Source organism: Vitis vinifera, chromosome 15, assembly GCF_030704535.1.
Source record: "Vitis vinifera cultivar Pinot Noir 40024 chromosome 15, ASM3070453v1".
NCBI lineage: Eukaryota > Viridiplantae > Streptophyta > Magnoliopsida > Vitales > Vitaceae > Vitis > Vitis vinifera.
In genome coordinates this window covers 1,040,762-1,062,447 of record NC_081819.1, presented here as the reverse complement: position 1 = coordinate 1,062,447, position 21,686 = coordinate 1,040,762, and the positions used below count along the sequence as shown (strand labels likewise).

The 21,686-nt window shown below is 32.8% G+C and overlaps 1 protein-coding gene across 4 annotated transcripts in view; it reads left to right on the top strand.

Annotated features, from left to right (window-relative positions):
• Positions 1-359: 359 nt before the first annotated feature.
• Positions 360-21,686, top strand: part of LOC100248851 (putative disease resistance protein RGA3) — a 54,020-nt gene continuing 32,693 nt past the window's right edge. Inside the window, exons 1-22 of one of the 4 annotated variants that reach the window (XM_059743230.1) lie at positions 360-3,888; positions 4,780-4,833; positions 4,939-4,992; positions 5,092-5,142; positions 5,216-5,266; positions 5,340-5,390; positions 7,305-7,355; positions 7,640-7,708; positions 7,783-7,833; positions 7,910-7,960; positions 8,035-8,085; positions 8,370-8,438; positions 8,513-8,563; positions 8,640-8,690; positions 8,765-8,815; positions 9,100-9,168; positions 9,243-9,293; positions 9,370-9,420; positions 9,495-9,545; positions 12,471-12,539; positions 12,655-12,702; positions 15,446-15,703. In XM_059743230.1, coding sequence (XP_059599213.1) covers positions 474-3,888; positions 4,780-4,833; positions 4,939-4,992; positions 5,092-5,142; positions 5,216-5,266; positions 5,340-5,390; positions 7,305-7,355; positions 7,640-7,708; positions 7,783-7,833; positions 7,910-7,960; positions 8,035-8,085; positions 8,370-8,438; positions 8,513-8,563; positions 8,640-8,690; positions 8,765-8,815; positions 9,100-9,168; positions 9,243-9,293; positions 9,370-9,420; positions 9,495-9,545; positions 12,471-12,539; positions 12,655-12,702; positions 15,446-15,453 — 4,518 coding nt within the window. In that variant the 5' untranslated portion in view covers positions 360-473 and the 3' untranslated portion in view covers positions 15,454-15,703. Of the gene's footprint in view, positions 3,889-4,779; positions 4,834-4,938; positions 4,993-5,091; positions 5,143-5,215; positions 5,267-5,339; positions 5,391-7,304; positions 7,356-7,639; positions 7,709-7,782; positions 7,834-7,909; positions 7,961-8,034; positions 8,086-8,369; positions 8,439-8,512; positions 8,564-8,639; positions 8,691-8,764; positions 8,816-9,099; positions 9,169-9,242; positions 9,294-9,369; positions 9,421-9,494; positions 9,546-12,470; positions 12,540-12,654; positions 12,703-15,445; positions 15,704-21,686 lie in introns of those variants that run through there. The other 3 variants (XM_059743228.1, XM_059743231.1, XM_059743229.1) reach the window with 3 other exon arrangements.

Here is a 21,686-nt window from a genome sequence, read left to right as displayed (position 1 = left end):
TAAATAAAATAATAATTATTTACAAAATAAAATTTTTAAGATTTAAAAAAAAACAATAATAGTTAAGATTATAAAATGATAAAATATAAATTAAATCCCAAAGCTTTAATTTATAGTTTACTAATAAATTAGATCCATATTCTTGATTTAATGTGTTAGGTTTAAAGATAAAAACGAAATATATTAAGTTTTTTTTAAATAAAATTTATATTTATAATATGATGTTAATTCAATCGTGGATTTGACTGTGATTCAACTACTGGCTTGATCAGTCCATAATTTGGATGGTTATAGTAGAAGGGCCACTGTTTTGAATATTATTTGGCATGCAAAACAAAGCTATCATATCGTTGTCTGTCAGCATGAACTAAATGGAAAACCATAGTCCTCTTGCATTCCTCTTGCTCTGTTTTCTACCCTCCTCTCCTTCTCTGTAACATTGGAGAATTTGCTTGTGCGTTGGTTTAGGCATAATGGTGCTTGCGGATCCAACTCTGAGTCTTACTGCTTCCATACTCGCAATATCCGCTTTGGTTGCCAAGGGGATGCCATGGATCCTTGCATTTGGGCTCGACTTTGATGATCTTTCGAGAACAGCAAGCATAATCCAAGAAATCGTTACTCGCGCAAATGAAGAGCAGATTCGAGCGACGCAAAACTGGTTGCTAGATTTTCAAGATGCCTTTTGTGATCTACAAGACTTAAGGGACACTACGGAAATCCCAGAATATTTGAGGGGAGGTAATCCTTTCTGTTCTATACGCACTTGGTGTAAGATTAAGAAAATGAAAGATAGGTTTCATCAGCTCAGGAAAAGAGCTCAATTCATCCAAACTCTCGTTGTTAACGAGGGTGCCTGCAGTCCCGGGCTCTCTTCTACTGCTTCTCATGTGGATATTGCTACCATTTTTGGTAGAGACAACGCTAAAGAGGAAATAATAAAGATGTTGTTTAGCACAGCATACCGCAGAGACGGTTGCGTAACAGTCAGTCGCATCGTTGGAATGACAGGCGTGGGAAAAACAACTCTTGCCCAAATCGTCTACAATGACGATAGAGTAAGGGAACATTTTGACCGTACGATGTGGGTCTGTGTCAACCACGATTTTGACCATTCTAGGATTCTGAGAGAGATGATGGTGTCTGATTCTCAGAAGATCAATTACACCAGTTCATCCCAGAACCAGTTGTATGAGGAATTTCTAAAGTTTGTGGGCGAAAAAAAAAGGGTCTTACTTGTTCTAGATGGTGTCCGGACGTTTAACAATGGAGACTGGAACAAGCTTCTCTATCTCCTAAAAATGGGAGAGATAGAAAGCAGTGTTTTGGTTACCAGCCAAAGAAGTGATGTTTGCAGTGCTATGGGAATGGGAGTTCAAAATGTTTACACCCTGGACCCTTTGAACGACTCCGGATCGTGGGCTTTGTTCCAACAAAGTGCATTTACACAAGGCAATTGTCCCCCGGAACTTGAAAGTTTCGGAAGGGAAATCGTGGGCAAGTGCAAGGGTTTGCCTTTGGCAGTCAAGGCAATGGGAGGCCTTTTGCAGAACAATCTTGATGCAAGAAAATGGCGAAAAATCTCGCAACTTGACGTATGTGAAGCCGAGAAGGTGTGCAGGTCTGAGAAGCCTAACATTTTGCCTATGCTGAAAGTGAGTTATAATCATCTGCCTTCCTATTTAAAGCCGCTCTTTTCCTACTGTTCCTTATTACCTAAGGGGCATTCATTCAACCAGAAGGAGTTGGCCCAATTTTGGATGGCGGAAAGTTTAATCCAACCCCAAGGACAAGAAACAATGGAGGAGACTGCAAGTGAACATTTCGATGATTTGTTAATGAGGTCCTTCTTTCACAGGATAAGTCCTCACAATAAGAGCCAAGATTACAATTACATGATGCATGACCTGTACCATGAGTTGGCGCGATACATCTCTAGCCCCTATTGTTGCCCAGTGGAAGATAGCAAGAAACACAATTTCTCTGCAAAAATTCGTCATATATCATTGGGCTGCAGAGATGTAGAAGAAGTTGTTTTCGATGTGGAAGAAGCTGTTTTGGAGATTATTGATAAATGTAAAAAGGTGCGCACACTCTTGTTTCCCAACTATCATTTGAAGAAAGAGTTTGGACAAGCCCTTGACAAAATGTTCAAGAGTCTGAAATACATGCGGGTGTTGGATCTGAGCTCAAGCACAATCCTCGAACTACCAAAATCAGTTAAAGAGTTGAAACTGTTACGCTACCTCAATCTCTCCAAAACTGAAATCAAAAGGCTCCCTGACTCTATTTGCAAACTCTTCTATCTGCAAACCCTAAAACTGTTGGAGTGTCCACAATTCTCCCAATTGCCCCAAAACTTGGCCAAGCTAATAAACCTGCGACATCTTGAGCTAGATGAAGAGTTCTGGTGCAAGACCACCAAGTTGCCACCAAGAATTGGGAGCTTAACCAGTTTGCATACCTTATATAAGTTTCCAATTCGGCGTAAGGTCGGGTATGGAATTGAAGAGCTGGAGGGCATGTCATACCTAACAGGAATGTTGTATATTTCAAAACTTGAGAATGCAGTGAATGCAGGGGAAGCAAAATTGAACAAGAAAGAAAGCCTTCGCAAACTGGTGTTGGAATGGAGCTCTGGGGATGATGCTCTACAAGATGAAGCCGCACAATTGAGGGTGCTTGAAGACTTACGGCCTCACTCAGACCTTAAAGAGCTCCAAATTTTTAACTTCAGGGGTACCGTATTTCCACTTTGGATGACAGAGGGGCAGCTCCAAAATCTGGTTACTGTTTCCTTAAAATTTTGCACAAGATGCAGAGTCCTCTCACTGGGTGGGCTACCCCACCTTGAAAAAATCAACATTAAAGGAATGCAGGAGTTGGAAGAATTACAGGAATTGGGGGAGTACCCTTCCCTAGTTTTTTTAAAGATCAGTTACTGCCGCAAGCTGATGAAGTTGCCATCTCACTTTCCTAATTTAGAAGATCTGAAGATCAAAGATTGCGACTCTCTCAAGACCCTTGCTGTGACCCCACTTCTGAAAGTTCTAGTACTAGATGACAATCTTGTTCTGGAAGATTTGAATGAAGTGGATCATTCCTTCTCTAGTCTTTTGGAATTGAAGATTAATGGTTGCCCAAAGCTGAAGGCATTACCACAAATATGTACCCCAAAGAAGGTGGAGATTGGTGGGTGTAATTTACTGGAAGCCCTCTCAGCCCGAGATTACTCCCAACAACTTGAGCACTTGATCCTGGATGAATGCGAGGATGAAACACTGGTAGTGGGGGCAATACCAAGGAGCACTTCTCTAAACTCTTTGGTCATTTCAAACATCTCAAAGGCAACCTGTTTCCCCAAGTGGCCTCATCTTCCTGGTCTCAAGGCTTTGCACATCCGTCATTGCAAAGATCTGGTAGCTTTATCCCAAGAAGCATCACCATTCCAAGATTTGACCTCTCTCAAACTCTTGTCCATCCAAGGCTGCCCCAAACTTGTGAAATTGCCTCGTGAAGGACTCCCCACGACACTAGAATGTTTGACTCTTAGTTACTGCACAAATCTTGAGTCCCTTGGTCCCAATGACGTGCTGAAGAGCCTCACCTCCCTCAAGGGTCTTCACATCAAGCATTGCCCCAATGTTCATTCATTACCAGAGGATGGTGTTTCTACTTCCCTTCAACATTTGGTAATTGAAGGATGTCCCACACTAAGAGAGCAATTTAGACCAGACGGAGGTTTAGATTGGCCAAAGATCATGCGCATCCCTCACATAGAGATTGATTCCACCCAAGTATCACCGTCCCTTGATTTGTCAAATCAAGTGCAAGGTCACCCCAAAGCATCTTCAACTCGTTGGTATCATCATCTTATGCCACGGAAAGGTTAGTGTCTCCATTACTATTAAAACTGAAAATCTTAATGCCAATTGTCAAGTGTCTAATCTAAAATAGGTTCCAGCATCGGAAATTTGGCTGAAAATTGTCCCCTTAATTTATATATAACCATAATTTCAATTTTTTACTAATCTTCTGCATGCCTTGTAACTCATAAGTTACAGATCAATTTCATTCCCTTTCTTTTAAGGTGACTTTTCTTGTCTAGAGATAAACTTCTAGCCCTTATTTCATCAGCATGAAGCTTAAAAAGAGTTTCTTTTTCAAAAAAAAAAAAAAAAAAAGTTAGAAGCCTTCTCTTCAATCCTTGCTTTTCAGGTCCAGTTTAGAGGATCTTCAATATAAAACGAAGAACCCTCTAAAAGTTAATATATGGTCAACAACTAAAAGAAAAAATAATTCTACTTGATTGGTGCCATTCCAAGAGGGAAGCATCCCTCCGAAGGAGATTAGATTTTTTTCTCTGTTCTATCATTTCCATTGTTCAGGTCAACTACAAGCCTTCCGGAAAATCAGACAACAACTGATTTTACATGGTTTAAATGCAACAAGAAAGTTAAAATGACCATTTCTGGGTTTTTTTCCCCCATTTTTTTTTTATGTTTATTATAATAATAATAATAATAATTATTATTATTATTATCATTTTATTTTTCATGTGCTGTGCATATATATTTGGATGAGTAGATGTATTTAGATTGAAATTAGTGGATGTAGTTTTCTTTGCAGGAAGAATTTCAAAAGGTAAGGTGCCTGTAGAACTATCAAGTAAATAAAAACATATGGTGTTCAACAACCCAATGGCTACATACATGATCATTGGTCATTTTTCTTTAAGATACGCATTTGGATAGAAACTGAAGATTCACAATGTTTCAGGAGGAAAGATTGAAGGGAAGCATCCAGCGGAGGCATCAAATTCAGCAGAACATAGTGAGTGCTCAACCATACAATAACAATAGTTCATAGATGTTCATTAATCTTTGCTCTTTCAACTATACATTTGGATGGGAAATGAAGATTTGACAATATTTGCAGGACCAAATGTTAAAAGAAAAGGACCCCCCGAACCATCAAGTTTAGGAGAACGCAGTGAGTCAGCAATATAGTAACTATAGGATAGATGATTATGGATCCTTTTCCTTATAGACATTGATTTGGGTAGAAAGTGAAGTTCCATCATCTTTGCAGGACAAACTTTTGATAAGGGGACAATAGAACTACCAAATCTGGTAAAACACGGTAAGTACTCAACAATATAATTTTACTTTTAGACATTGGTTTCAATAGAAAATGAAGTTCCATAATTTGGCAGAAAGAAATTTTGAAAAGGAGAGGCTAGAACCATCAAATTTGCTAGAACATGGTGAGTACTTAACAAGATAGTTTACTTTTAGAACTTGGCATGGATAGAAAGTGAAATTCCATAGTCTTTGCAGAAAGAACTTTTGACAATGAGATGGCAGAACCATCAAATTTGGAAGAACATGGTGAGTACTCTACAACATAATTTTACTTTTAGATATTTGTTTGACATAAAATCAAGTTCCATAATCTTTACAAGAACTTTTGATAAGGAGACACTGGAACAATCAAATTTGGCAGAACAAGGTGAGTACTTAATGACATAATTTTACTTTTAGATATTGGTTTTGAAAGAATGTTGTGTGGAATAGTTCAAAAGCACAAAGATAAAACAATTCATACAAAGGTATATAAGGTTTGAACATGGTTGAACCAAACATGTCTATATCCAAGGATGAGAGAGGATCATTCCATTATACCATAGATAATATTATATAGGATGGAAACCAAATATAACTATTACGTTCCCAAAATCTCCCATGTTTCCCCACTCTTTGTATGTACACGCTTAAGCATGAGGCCCTCACTCCTCTGAGTGTCTCCCCTCACATCTCTATCCACCTCGTATAGTCTTTATAAGTTCATCTCGATCTCACAACCTTTTCTCCTAATGACTTAGGATATTTATAGAAATATTCATAACAACTTTCCTTATAGAATAAGGAAATCTAATATAAAAATGATATATGAATATAGAAAATAATTCTATACTAATTAGGAATTTGAGACACTTTTCAATAATCTCCACCTTAGATCAAATTCCATTAAGTCAATCTTCATCTCTTCATGACACATTTTTTGTATCACATCTCGATGAGAGAACAATCAACTTCACCTTTAACTAAAATTCTTTTATGTCACCATCTTGTGTGCTTTGTTCTCCTTTATTCTTCCATAAATCTTCAACTAAGACTTTGATACTAGTTTATTGTACCAATGGAAGCTTTAATGACAACAATGTTAGTTCAAGAACATAAAGATAAAACAATTTACACAAAGGTATAATAGGTTTTAATATGATTCAACCAAACATGGCAATTCCACGGATGAGAGAGAATCATTCAAATATACCATCAAGAATATTACAATGGACAAAAATAAGATACAACTACAAAGTTTTGGGAACATCCTATGTTTCCCTACTCCTTGTAACTACACCTTGAACCATGAGCTCCTCGCTTCATTGGGTGTCACTTATTCTCTTATTCTTCCTCACATTTCTATCCACCTCGTACAGTCTCTACAGGTCCATCTCAATCGCATAAACTTTTTACCTAATGACCTAGAATATTTATAGAGATATTCCTAACAACTTTTCCTATTTTATAAGGAATTTTAATATTAAAATGACATAAGAACATAGGTAATATTCGATACAATATTCTTTTCAAAAAAGGAATCCAAACTAATTAGGAATTTGAGACATTTTCCAAAAAAGAAAGTGAAGTTTAGTAATCTTTGTAAAAAGAACTTCTGACAAGGGAATGCTAGTAACATCTAATTTGGTAGAACATGGTAACTACTCAATGACATAATTTACTTTTAGACGTGGGTTTAAATAAAAAGTAAAGTTCCATAATCTTTGTAGAAATAACTTTTGACGAAGAGAAGCTAGAAACATGGTGAGTACTCAATGATATAAGTTTACTTTTATATATATCCGTTTGGACAAAAAGTGAAGTTCCATAATCTTTGTAGAAAGAACTTTTGCTAAAAAGACGCTAGAACCATCAAATTTGGTAGAACACGGTGAGTACGCACAACTTGGTAGGTACTCCAAGACATAATTTTACTTTTTGACATAGAGGTGCCAGAACGATCAGATTCAGCAAAACATGGTGAGTACTTAACAACATAATTTTACTTTTATTGACATTGGTTTGGACAAAAAGTGAAGTGTCATAATCTTTATAGAAATTTTTTTTGACAAGGAGACGCTAGAACCATTAGATTTGGCAGAACATGGTGAGTAATCAACAACATAATCCTAGTTTTAAACGTTAGTTTGGACAAAAAGTAAAGTTCCATAATCATTGCAGGAAGAACTTTTGACGAGGAGAAGCAAGAACCATCAAATTTGGGAGAACATGGTGAGTGCTTAACAATATAATTTTACTTTTATAAAAATTGGTGTGGATAGAAAGTGAAGTTTCATAATCTTTATAGAAAGAACTTTTAAGAGGGAAACATTAGAACCATCCAATTTGGCAAAATATGGTGAGCACTCAATGGCATAATTTAACTTTTAGACATTGGTTTAGACAAATAGTAAAGTTCTATAAAATTTTGCTAAACATGGTGAGTACTCAATGATATAAGTTTTCTTTTATATATATTGGTTTGGACAAAAAGTGAAGTTCCATAATCCTTGTAGAAATAACTTTTTCCAAGGAGATGCTAGAACCATCAGATTTGGCAGAACATGTTGAGTACGCACAACTTGGTAGGTACTCCATGACATAATTTTACTTTTAGACATTGATTTCGACAGAAAGTGAATTTCCATCATTCTTGCAGAAAGAACGTTTGACCAAGAGATGCTAGAACCATCAGATGTAGCAAAACATGGTGAGTACTCAATGACATAATCTTACTTTTATAGACATTGCTTTGGACAAAAAGTGAAGTTTCATTATCTTCGTAGAAAGAAATTTTTACAAGGAGACGCTAGCACCATCAGATTTGGTAGAACATGGTGAGTAATCAACAACATAATCGTAGTTTTAAACGTTAGTTTGGACAAAAGGTAAAGTTCCATAATCATTGCAGGAAGAACTTTTGACGAGGAGAAGCAAGAACCATCAAATTTGGGAGAACATGGTGAGTACTCAACAATATAATTTTACTTTTATAGAAATTGGTGTAGATAGAAAGTGAAGTTTCATAATCTTTATAGAAAGAACTTTTAAGAGGGAAACATTAGAACCATCCGATTTGGCAAAATATGGTGAGCACTCAATGGCATAATTTAACTTTTAGACATTGGTTTAGACAAATAGTAAAGTTCTATCAAATTTTGCTAAACATGGTGAGTACTCAATGATATAAGTTTTCTTTTATATATATTGGTTTGGAAAAAAAGTGAAGTTCCATAATCCTTGTAGAAATAACTTTTTCCAAGGAGATGCTAGAACCATCAGATTTGGCAGAACATGTTGAGTACGCACAACTTGGTAGGTACTCCATGACATAATTTTACTTTTAGACATTGATTTCGACAGAAAGTGAATTTCCATCATTCTTGCAGAAAGAACGTTTGACCAAGAGATGCTAGAACCATCAGATTTAGCAAAACATGGTGAGTACTCAATGACATAATCTTACTTTTATAGACATTGCTTTGGACAAAAAGTGAAGTTTCATTATCTTCGTAGAAAGAAATTTTTACAAGGAGACGCTAGCACCATCAGATTTGGTAGAACATGGTGAGTAATCAACAACATAAGCGTAGTTTTAAACGTTAGTTTGGACAAAAGGTAAAGTTCCATAATCATTGCAGGAAGAACTTTTGACGAGGAGAAGCAAGAACCATCAAATTTGGGAGAACATGGTGAGTACTCAACAATATAATTTTACTTTTATAGAAATTGGTGTGGATAGAAAGTGAAGTTTCATAATCTTTATAGAAAGAACTTTTAAGAGGGAAACATTAGAACCATCCGATTTGGCAAAATATGGTGAGCACTCAATGGCATAATTTAACTTTTAGACATTGGTTTAGAAAAATAGTAAAGTTCTATCAAATTTTGCTAAACATGGTGAGTACTCAATGATATAAGTTTTCTTTTATATATATTGGTTTGGACAAAAAGTGAAGTTCCATAATCTTTGTAGAAATAACTTTTTCCAAGGAGATGCTAGAACCATCAGATTTGGCAGAACATGTTGAGTACGCACAACTTGGTAGGTACCCTATGACATAGTTTCACTTTTAGACATTGATTTCGATAGAAAGTGAATTTCCATAATTTTTGCAGAAAGAACGTTTGACCCAGAGATGCTAGAACCATCAGATTTAGCAAAACATGGTGAGTACTCAATGACATAATCTTACTTTTATAGACATTGCTTTGGACAAAAAGTGAAGTTTCATTATCTTCGTAGAAAGAAATTTTTACAAGGAGACGCTAGCACCATCAGATTTGGTAGAACATGGTGAGTGCTTAACAACATAATTGCACTTTTAAACGTTAGTTTGGATAAAACGTAAAGTTCCACAATCATTCTAGAAGGAACTTTTGACGAGGAGAAGAAAGAACCATCAAATTTGGGAGAACATGGTGAGTACTCAATGATATAATTTTAGTTTTATAGAAATTGGTTTAGATAGAAAATGAAGTTTTGGAATCTTTACAAAAAGAACTTTTGAGAGGGAAACGTTAAAACCATCTGATTTGGCGAAATATGGTGAGTACTCAATGGCATAATTTTACTTTTAGACATGGGTTTAGATAAAAAGTAAAGTTCCATAATCTTTGTAGAAATAACTTTTGACAAAGAGAAGCTAGAACCATCACATTTGGCTAAACATGGTGAGTACTCAATGATATAAGTTTACTTTTATATATATCCGTTTGGACAAAAAGTGAAGTTCCATAATCTTTACAAAAAGAACGTTAGGCAAGGTGACGTTAAAATCATTAGATTTCGCACAATAGGGCGAGTACTCAATGATATAGTTTTACGTTTAGACATTGATTTAGATAGAAAGTGAAGTTCTGCAATTTTTTTAGGAAGAAATTTTAATCAAGAGATGCTATAACCATTAGATTTAGCAAAATATGGTGAGGACAAAAGGTGAAGTTCCATAATCTTTGTAGAAAGAACTTTTGACAAAGAGACACCAAAGCCATCAGATTTAGTAGTACATGGTGAGTACTCAAAAACATAATTATACTTTTAGACATTGGTCTGGACACAAAGTAAAAGTTCCATAATCATTGTAGGAAGAACTTTTGATGAGGAGAAGCTAGAACCATTAAATTTCGGAGAATATGGTGCATACTCAATGATATAATTTAACTTTTATAGATACTGGTTTGGAAAGAAAGTGAAGTTCCATAATCTTTATAGAAAGAACTTTTGAGAGGGAAACATTAGAACCATCAGATTTCGTGAAACATGGTGAGTACTTAATGGCATAATTTTACTTTTAAACAGGTTTGAACAAAAAAGTAAAGTTCCATAATCTTCATAGAAAGAACTTTTGACCAACAGAAGTTAGAACCTCAAATTTGGTATAACATAGTGACTATATAACGATATGTTTACTTTTATAGACATCGGTTTAGATAAAATGTGAAGTTCCATAATCTTTGTAGAAATAACTTTTTATAAGGTGACACTAGAACCTTTAGATTTGACAGAACATGGTGACTACTCAATGACATAATTTTACTTTAGATATTGGTTTGAATAAAAAGTGAAGTTCCATTATCTTTGCAGAAATAACATTTGACGAGATGCTAGAACCTTTGAATTTAACAGAACATGGTGAGTGCTTAATGGCATAATTTTACTTTTTGACATTGGTTTGCACAAAAAATGAAGTTTCATAATCATTGTAGGAAGAATTGTTGACAAGGAGATGCTTGAACCATCAATTTTGATAGAAAATGGTGACCAAATACCCAAATTACAATGCAAGCCTTTTATAATTTAAAATTAGGGTGCAAGAGAGGCAAATACACGTTAAGGCATATAAAATCCAAGCATTAGAAGGGTCTCACAAGCATATTATAATGCAGAAATAGATTGAAATTTAAGAGATAATTAAAATACGCAAGATGAAAATGCAAATTTCATGCATTAAATGAACAATAGTTTGGTAAAATAACCATGGGTGCTCACCAATCAAAGAGCCATCTCTCTAATTTATGAAAAGTATATATATATAAAAAAAAGTCAAGCATAAGTTTCTCCACAAATTGAGACTAATAACCAAAATACATGAATAAATGTAAAAATAGACTTACAAATGGAGTTGAACATAGACAAAAACATCTCAAGTAAGATTATATCAAAATGAATGAAAATGAGATCTACCCTATTCCAATAAAAAACATGAAGAAATCTGAACTCTAGAAAAGACCAAAGAGGCCTCCCTAAAGAAGTCCTCCATCTCCAGCTGCAAAATAGGGTATCTGTTGTCCTTGCTTGGTGACACATAGAGGCAACCTAAGGAACCACCAAAAATCTAAGAGCTAAAAGGGAAGTGCCAAAAACAAAAATAGGATTGAGCAAGAAATGATTTCATAGCTAGGTTGGGTGGCAGGTTTTGGCCTCATGGGACATGCCATCTTATTACCATCCAAAGGTGGCAGTGGCTGAGGGATGGCTTTAGGGTCCTTGGATGACTCATTTTCACCTCATCCTTCCTCTGTTTTAAGCATTTGCCCTCTTCCACTCCATGCTTGTGCTTCGGGTGATCCTAGGATGTTCCTTTGAGTTGCAAGACATCAAAAATTTGAAAATGTGAGATCACTAAACACCGTGCGCTAGCTCTACATTGGTGATTGAGGAGGGCACTAGTGACATGATCTCACTAGGAATGTGATTTATGTTGTAATTAACATGTATGTTATGTTTGGTTCTTAGAAAGTACTAAGCAAAGAAAAAAGAAGTTAAGAAGAAAATACTAAAAAAAATAAAATATAATTAAAATTAGTTACAAACTTAGCAATACAGAGATCGACTATAGTTCATAGATGATCATTAATATTTTTTATTTTAGACATATCTTAGTTTAGATTGAAAGTGAAAACTTGTAATGTTTGTAGGAGGAACTTCTAACAGAAAGGAACCAGTAGAACCATCAAATTGAGCAGAACATAGCGAGTGCCTAACAGTAGAATCATCAAATTTACCCAAGCATAGTCAGTGCCCTACAATACAAATAACTATAGTCGATAGATTGATCTCTTTTTTGTTTGAGATATGGGTTTTCCTAGAAAGTGAATATTCATAATGTTTACAGAAGAACTTGTAAGGGGAAGGAGCCAGCAGAACAATCAATTTTCTTTTGACTTGTCTTTGGATGGAAAGAGAAGATTTATAATGTTTTCCCTATGTTCCATTTAGCAGAACATAGACTTGTTCTGATCAACAATATAATATTGATAATTCATAGATGATAAATTGATTTTTTTGCTATAGCATATAAATCAATCATTTTGAAAGAAAATGAAGATTCACAATATTTGCAGGAGCAAATTCTAAAATGGAAGAGAGCCCCGGAGAACCATCAAGAGAACCATCAAGTTCACCATTACAATGTAACTGCATGCCCAACCATACTATAATAATAGTTCATAGATGATAACTGATCTTTTCTCTTTTAGATATGAACTTGGACAGCAAGTGAAGGATTCCTACTATTTTTACATGCAGATTACAAGAGAATGGAGCCAGGAGAATCATCAAATTTAGCAGAAAATAGTAAGTGCTAAGAAATTCAATATCCATATAATAGTTGAAAGATGAGCAGTGAATATTTTTCTCCCTTTTAGATTTGGGTTTCTTAAAATCTGGAGGATGAAATTCTAAAAAGAACTTGGCAGCATATACGTATCATTAGTGGTGTTCAACAATTAAAACCAGAAATATAATTCATGCAAGATATATTGATTTGTCTGTTGCGTTTTTTTGGGTTCAAAATGATTATTATTATGTTTGCTGTAGGAAATTCTGTAGGGAAGGATACCATAGAACAATCAAGTTTAGCAGAACGCTGTGAATGGTCAGTAATATGATGGCCATAATCTCTACCTTGGTCAATGATCACTACAATTAAATACACACATTTAGGAGGGCTGAACAAAAGCCCTAAATAAAGAACACCTATACTCGGAGTCAATTAGTATATTCATGTGTAGAGATTATACATGATTTTTGGACCTGGTAATAAAGTTGGTGCAGCCGTAGGTTAGGGAAACAACAACAGGAGGTTCATTTCTACAAACCTAGGAGGACTCTTGTGGACATAGTTCTTTTTTTTTTTTCTTTCTTTTGAGGTTGTGGATATATGGTGTGACTAATTATACACACATTTAACCTTAAACAATAAGTTTCCTAATCCTAGCCACACTCAAAAAGGTAATTTATTTAAACGTGAATTTTATAAATATTTTGACTATCCAAAAAAAAAATAAAAATAAAAAGAGTCAAAATAAATAAAAATTTTGTGTTGCATACGGAAATGCTTGATAATTTTGGAGTTCTCAATCACAAATCAAGATTCCTAAGTGAAGTAGTGAACAGTGATTAATAAAATTTGAAGCACATCATCTTTTATTTATGTTGGAAATTCCCTCATTTCTTTTCTTTTCCCCATAATGTTAATAGACACTGACATATTTGTGCGTTGCCGCACACCAGCATTTTCAACGAAGATACTGAAAATACAGTTTGCTTTTACTCTGGCATATAAAGCTTCCAAGTTTTATCATTAATGCGTGCTGCTTGGATTTTATTACAATTCTTGTTCCCAAGGATTCCCTCGTCTCTTTAATAACAACCCTATGGACATAGTGGATTGATAAACTAAACAAAAGTGTTGATATCACACCAAATTTTAATTTTGAATTCAAACAAACCATTTGATGAGTAAAAATTCAAAATCTTAAATTTCTTTTACTCAACAAAGCTTTCCTTTACACCCTTTTATTATTTAATACTATTTTATTATTATTATTACTATTTTGTATGGACAAACTACATTGAAATAAGATGAATTGATTGACATATGCTACATTGTTCTAAAACACATTACATATGTAGTGCCAAATATAATGTGCACTACAATGTTGGGTCAGTTGCAACATATTAATGAAAGAGCATGAAAATAAAATAATCTATATATAAGGGTACATGATATTTTAATGTAGTTCGACTAATCATACCTATATCCATAAATGAGAGATAAAATTCCACTATATTATAGAAAATATTACATAGGATAGAAACAAGTACAACTATTAGGTCCCAACATATCTCATATTTCCCATTATTTGTATCTTGATCATGAATCATGAATTCTTTTGCTCCATTGGGTGTTTCCCACTATTTCTGATATCTACATCTTGAACTGAAAACCCTCTTACTCTACTAGGTGTCCTTTGCGCTTTCTCACATTTCTATCTACCATGGTTTGTCTTCACAAGCTCGTGTCTCTTTCATAATTTTTTCCCCTCATGACTTGGAATGTTTATAGATATATTTTTACTAGTTTTCCTTATTATATAAGAAATCTAATTATAATCACATATAAACTTGGGAAATATTCTATATAATATTCATAAAAAAATATTCCAATAGGAATTTGGGACACTTCCAACCTATCATGCTATAAGTTATAATCTAAGACCTATAACTGCATTAAATACATATATTACATATAATCGTTTATTTATTTATTTTGTTGGTCCTAGAAGGTGTTTTTAGTAATGTTATTTGTTACTTCATTTTCAACCATTAAAAAATGTTTGTAATTTTATTTTATTTTTTAAAAAAAATCTACAGGTACAATCTTGTAGTTTGAACCTTTCGTTTTTTTCTTTTCCATAGATGAAAATACCATGTAGTATTCTAAAAATTACGTAATATATGTCTATTATGAGCTCAATTTATATAAGTTAGCAACTTATAAAGAAAATTAAAATATTTGATTTTTTTATTTATTAAATTAACCTAATAAAATTTAAAATAAAAAAACTAGGTATCTCGTTTTGATACATTTCTTATTTTTCAATTGTAAATTAGAAACTTCTATATAAAAATAAAACTTCTTGTGCTAAAATATAACTTTACCTCATGTTTTTAAGAGTCACTTCAAAACATTTTTAAATTTGAGGTCATAAATATTTTTTGATACCTTAATTTTTTAAACCATTAAACTTCTAAAAGTTTTGGAATTTTATATAAAAGTTATCAATATTTTTTTATTTTAAAAATAAAAAATAGGAACTACTGTATCCATAAGAGCACTAATTTATTTTGATTTGTTTTGTTAGTCCATGGGTGTTGACTGGTTTTCTTAATTGTTTTCTAATTAATGCCACAATGATTTGCATGCATTAATGTAAGAAAAGTATACATAGATGCTTTTAGTTGTATGAGAAGTCCTAAAATTCTTGTTTCATTCAGCTCCATTCGAATACTGAACGCTAAAATCTGATTGTAGGGGGTTGAAGCTGGATGGCAATTCAAGGGGAAGGGTTGCATGTTTCTTGAAATTAGTGAATGCAGAATAGCTGTTTAGGTGATGAATAAGGTCCACTGAAACTATTTAGACAACATTTGGTGTACTTGATTATTTCCTTTTCATCGTCCTTTTGCGTGTGTTATTTTCATTCGAAGACCTCGAGACGCAATATGTTTTACTTAAAGGATATGTTACATATGCATATCAAGTGAACTAATCTAACCTAAAGTTCTAAAACCTTGATCACTTCATAAAACACCTTTCTTGAGGATGTAGTAGAGAAGTTTCTTATAAGGCTATCCTCTTGGAGAAGATATTTAGTAATCCTTAAGGGAATTAAAGAACATGAAGCTTATAAAAAGTAGCATTTCCAGTTTCCCATCGTTTTCATGGTTGAGAAGATTCCACATGATTTCCTTAAAATGGAGGAGGAAACATCGGAGAGGAAATTACAGTTGGTAAAGTCGTCATGCTAAGATAGTTTCAATTCTTTATAAGGCTCTTTTGATAGAAATTGGTGGTTGAAGTTTGAAATGTATTAAGATTAACTGTTTGTACAGGCATGTGATTTTGGTTGTAAAGGATCTTTTTATGTTCCTCATAAGATAACACATGGAGGACAATGACACATCAGTTTTTAAGATAGAGGATCATACTATAGTAGTGTTGTGCTCATAATGATTAGTGGTAATGAGTTGGCTTTCATGGTATAGTGACCTATACGTCCTCATGATGATGTAATACCCCAAACCCAATTTAGGAGTAAAATCATAATTTAAAAATTAATTAATTAAATTAAATTAATAAGGGTAGAAAAGTCTTTTCACTTTTAAAAGCCTTAGGTGCAAATTAGATTTTCCCTATCTTCTCTATTCAGAAAACCCTTTTGCACAGAGATTAGAAAGCATAGGGGTGAAGATTTGGAGGTTTAGGGTTTAAAGATCAAATTTTCAGGTAAGATTTTAATCCTCGGATTAGTATTTTATATTCATTGATTAGATTTGAATACTTTAGAGATCTCAACCTAGTTTAGGGTCTGTTTATTTAAGTTTAAAAAAAAATTAAAAAGATTGGAAATTTGTGATTATAAGTAGAGTTGTTGATGAAAAATAAAAGAAAAAGAAAAAGAAAAATCTAAATATTCAATTAAGTAGATCTAAAATAATAATATGAAGAAGATTTCTGGATTTTGGAGTTTGATGCACTACTTCGAGGCGGCAATTTGAAAAAAGAAAAAAGAAAAAAGAAAGAAAGAAAGAAAGAAAGGAAACGTGAGAGCCAGTAGGGTGTTGATTTGTAAACTAGAGGGTGGAATAAGTTAAAATAATAATAATAATAGATGTAGTTGGTGGCTTGGAGTAATGGTGTTGCAGGTAATTGAAAGTAATAATACTAAATATGTGTGTGTGTGTGTGTATATATATATGTATATATATAATAGGTGAAATGATGGAATTATGGTTAAGTGATAGTTGGATGATGGGAATAATAATAATAATAATAGTTTTTGGTACAAGTTTTAATTCGATTTAAGTACATAAAAAAATAAATAGTTAGGATAAAATTAGGAAGGAATATGAATTTTATAAAAATTTGGAAACTTACTAAATTTATATTATTATTGTTTAAGAAGTTGAAAATAATTTTGGGTGGTAATAATATTAACATAAGAAATTAATTAAGATCACTAGTACTAAATAAAATATTTTTAAGATTTTCAAATTTAGACCTTTAGATAAATAATCAATAATTATAGTTGTGCATAATATTATGTTAGTTAGGTGATGATTAAATTCGTTAAGTTAAATACTTCAAGTTTTTTAGTGTTTTTTTTAAGGTGAGGGAAATTAATGCAAATTTTGTAAAAGAAAATAATTTTCTTTTTATATTATATTTTGAAATGTGTAAAAATATTATTTTTATTTCTATGCATGGATCAAATATATGTTTTGCATGGAAAATATGTTTGATCAATTTCTTTGTTTATGAAAAATGAAAATTGTGGAGATATGATGTTTTGTTTTGTAAGTTTGAATTAATGCAATAAAGTGTTTGACTCTAGTTTCTATGACCCTAGTCAACGGGTTATAATTGTTAACACTTCCGACCCTAGTCAATAGGTTATAATAGTTGATATTATAAGGTCTTAGTCAACGAGTTATAATAGTTGACCTTATGGCCTTAGTTAGCGAGTTATAATTGTTGACTTTTGGTTTTGTTCACTTTAAATGGAACAAATTTGAAACTAGCCATTCATTTGTGAAGTCCCACCTAATTGGGCACCATTTATTATTTGATAACTAGAGTAAAGATATTTTGAATGTATTTGATTTGATTTTGATGAGAAATTATTTTGAAATGGATATGAGAAAGTTTGGTTAAAAAATTTGATTGTATTAACATTTTGAACTCAAAAGTTTTTATGAAAATAATTATACGATATATCTCCAGTTTGTAATTATAATTGAAAATGTTTGATCCATGAAGCTGTATTGATGTTCCTTATTAAGTTTTAAGCTCATGCCCCTTCGTTGATAAATTTTTTTTAGATACTCTTAGTTTGGGTGAGGAATGATGGCTAGGCTTGGAATTTTTCTTTGTTAGGATCTTTGTTCAAACTTTATTTTGGACATTGTTTAGATGTTAAAATTTGAGTCCCATTTGAATTATTTGGACAATTACACTTTGATTGATATGTTAGTTTTTAAAGTTGATATTTAGAGATTTTAGAATTTTTTTATGTTACTATTTTAAACAAGAATTTGGTAGTTGATAATTTCCAATTACAAGATGAATGTTTGTGTCATTTCCACTTTAAGCCTTTGAGTTTAAGGTGTGAAATGATTGTCATGCCCTTAGAGTGGGTTTTAGGGCATGACAGATGATTTGTAGAGGAAAAATCAAGGTAGATGTGGTGTAGTTCAAAATGAAAATTATCTACTAAAGTATATTCCAAACCGAATTCAATTAAGGAAATTTTGAAAATGAAATTTTGTGAAATAAAATAAGCCAAAATTCAAAATGAAATAACCATCAATTGAAAAACTATCGAATTCAAAATTCAAAATTCAGAATTCATTAGAGATTGATTTCAAAGGTGCATTGGATCACAAAATTGATATACTCTATACGTAGTTAGGTAATGACCTTAAAATCTTTCCTATACCAATTTTAGATTTAGCATTAAGTCTTGATCATTTCATTTCAATTCAATTCATCAATTATTTGTGATTCAATCCAATATTAAAATTTAATCATCTTTCAGTTGTTCATATAGTGTGTCTACACAAAATCAACCAATCTAGTGCTTAGCCATTCAATGAATATATTAACAAAAAAACTACAATATTCCTTATTTAAGATGATTATGAAAGAAGATTAACTTAGGTTCAATTAATTAATTCAATTGGAAAGCCTTCTCTATCAGCTCCAAGGACTCGAATTCACCATGAATCTCACCTCTAAATCCTTCCTCTTTGAGAGATTAAGAAAATGGAGAACCAACCTCACAATTCGTGATTGACTTAAAAGAAAATGAAAGAAAAACTTTAATAAAATGAAAGAAAATGCATTCTTTTAAAAGGAAATTAACTTACAAATCCTCTCAATACAAAATTGATTGAAACATTTACACATAAAAATAAAAATAAAAACTCCCAAATGAGATTTTTCAAACTCCAAACCAAATCAATTAAGGAAATTTTGAAAATGAAATTTTTGTGAAATCAAAATAAGTCAAACTCAAAATGAAACAGCTATCATTTGGAAATCTCTTAGATTCAGAATTCATTAGAGATCAATTTCCATGGTGCATTGGATCACAAATTAATCTACTCTTCATCTAGTCAAATAAAGACCTCAAGTAGAAGGTCTCTATGTGCATTGAAACCCTAGCCCCTCTCTAAAGAGAAACATAAGCCACTTTTCTCTATGTGCCTAGATTTGTGAAGGGAGAGATCAAGTAGAAGGTCATTTGGTAAATGAAATATATGATGCCCATAACATTTTTTTCATCATCTTCTTTAGATTAGATTCAATCTAGGAACATCCAGATTGCAAACATGACTTTTATATCTCTAGATCTTGGTTTTAATGTGGTTTTTAATACCATGTTTTCCACTGCATTAAATTTATATAACCTAGCAATGGATTGTAATGCATCCTATATGATCAAGGGCAAGGAATTGAGTAATCTAGGGTCCTTAAAAATTGGTATCAGAGCACCTAGGATAGGTTCTTACATGCTAGATTTTGCTCTAGGTTTTGCTAAATTGGTTTTTTAAGTTTTTTTTTTCATTCCATGGGCCAAGGGATGAATGCATGGTATGTTTTATTTGTGATTTAATGGAACGTAAGATTTTTCTTAGGTTATAAAAATTCTAGTTTTTAATTCCTAAATTGGTTGTAAACTTGAATTTGAAAATAGTATAAGCTTTCTGCCTTTTCCATGTAACAACTTTCTTTTTAAATCAATCTTATAACTCGTAAAGAGTGTGGAGATGATGCAACTAGTCATAGTGCATGCATGCAGGTTCCCAACCAGACAAAAAGGTGAGTTTTTGGATCAAGAGATGGTTAGAGATGTAGAAATCCATTCTTGAAATCTACAATTATAAGTGGAGCACTCAAGTGCTCAAATTGGGGCTTGAGCAACCTTCTAGTCGTTCATGAGTATTTAAGCGCTCATCTAGTGCCAGAAGGCTTTTCTAATCCCCAAACAAGCTTCAAGCATTCATTAATTAGCACTAGAAAGCATTTCTTAGAAAGAAAAAAGCTTTAAATGCTACATCCAACAGTATAGGCAGCAACAAAGGAACAATTTTTAGGCATTTTCGTAAATTTAGAATCTATCCAAATTAGGTTACCAAAATTGTGCAATAGGATCACTAAGGACATGGAAGCTATAATTTTTTTTCATTTCCTTATTATGCATGTTTTGTTTATTAAATATGTTTTAGATATAATTAAAATAATGTAAATGATAATTTTGGTTTTTTCTTGAGAAAATAAATTTTCATAAGAAGATATTTTCAAACTTATTTATGTTAATTGATTGTTGCTTATTAGAGTTGGTATTCCATTTGAACTTTCTTATTGTTATATATAGGTGGTTCTCTAGGCTCTTTCCTCTTAAGAGAATGAGAACAACACCTATGGTGGTCTTCCAAGCTCCCCTCCCACCCCTTAAGAGAAGAAAGACTATGTAAGGAAAGTTTAAGGATAAGGAATATGAGAACAATTCTATTTTAGTTCAAGTGCTCTAATTTATAAAATAAATAGTAGATTGTAAAAAATCTCATGATAGAGAATTTATTTTAAGAAATGTTGAAAAATTATTTAAAGTCTCATTTTTCAAAAGATTAAGTGGGAAACAACCTTAGCAAAGTCCACAACCTCCACTGTCAAGCCCATCTTGATTTGGGTTTATCACAATCCTAACAATAGGTTGAGCTCTAAGAATCAAGGAATATAGACTTTTCATATGGGCAAGACTTAACATGTTTGTAGTAGGATGGACAACCTCAATGGTGCGGTTCTTCACTTGGTGACATTCATGTTAATGGAAATGGTTACACTTAACTTAGATATAAAGTGGTTGAATTGCCCATCATGGTCCCCACTTGTATAGTCCAAGGGCCAAACAAAAGGTATGTTGATTTTTCCTTAAGTTTAACTAATGCGGGAAAATTAATCTAAGAGAGTCTCTAACTAGTAATAAGGTCATGACCTACCTACCATAGGCTTGATTCTTATAATACTAGGATACCTTGCAAATAGGTATGTAGTTTTGAAAGTTTTGCTGTTTTTTTTTTCTCAATTTACACTTGCTTTGATGTGAATGCTTGGTTAATTAATGCATATTTTTTAATTTTGTTACAAATGTCATGCCGTTCAATCCTATTAATTAGATTTTCACTAGTAATAAATTGATCGAACCAAACTGCGTGAATTACAAAAGGAATCTAGACATAACACTCATTTTAGAGGAGCTAAAATGGGTAACTTAGGAATTTTTTGTATCTACCACTAATAAACATTCCACTAAGGAGGAGAATGATAGGTATACTAGTTGGCAAAAATTAGATTAGAAGACTAAGATAATCATACTTATGTCTTTGGATAATGTGCTATAACATTAGCACATGTCTATGCCAACAACTTTTATATTCTCCTTAGTCTCTATGAGATGTTCTATAGTAAAGGTAGGTCAGCTAAAGAA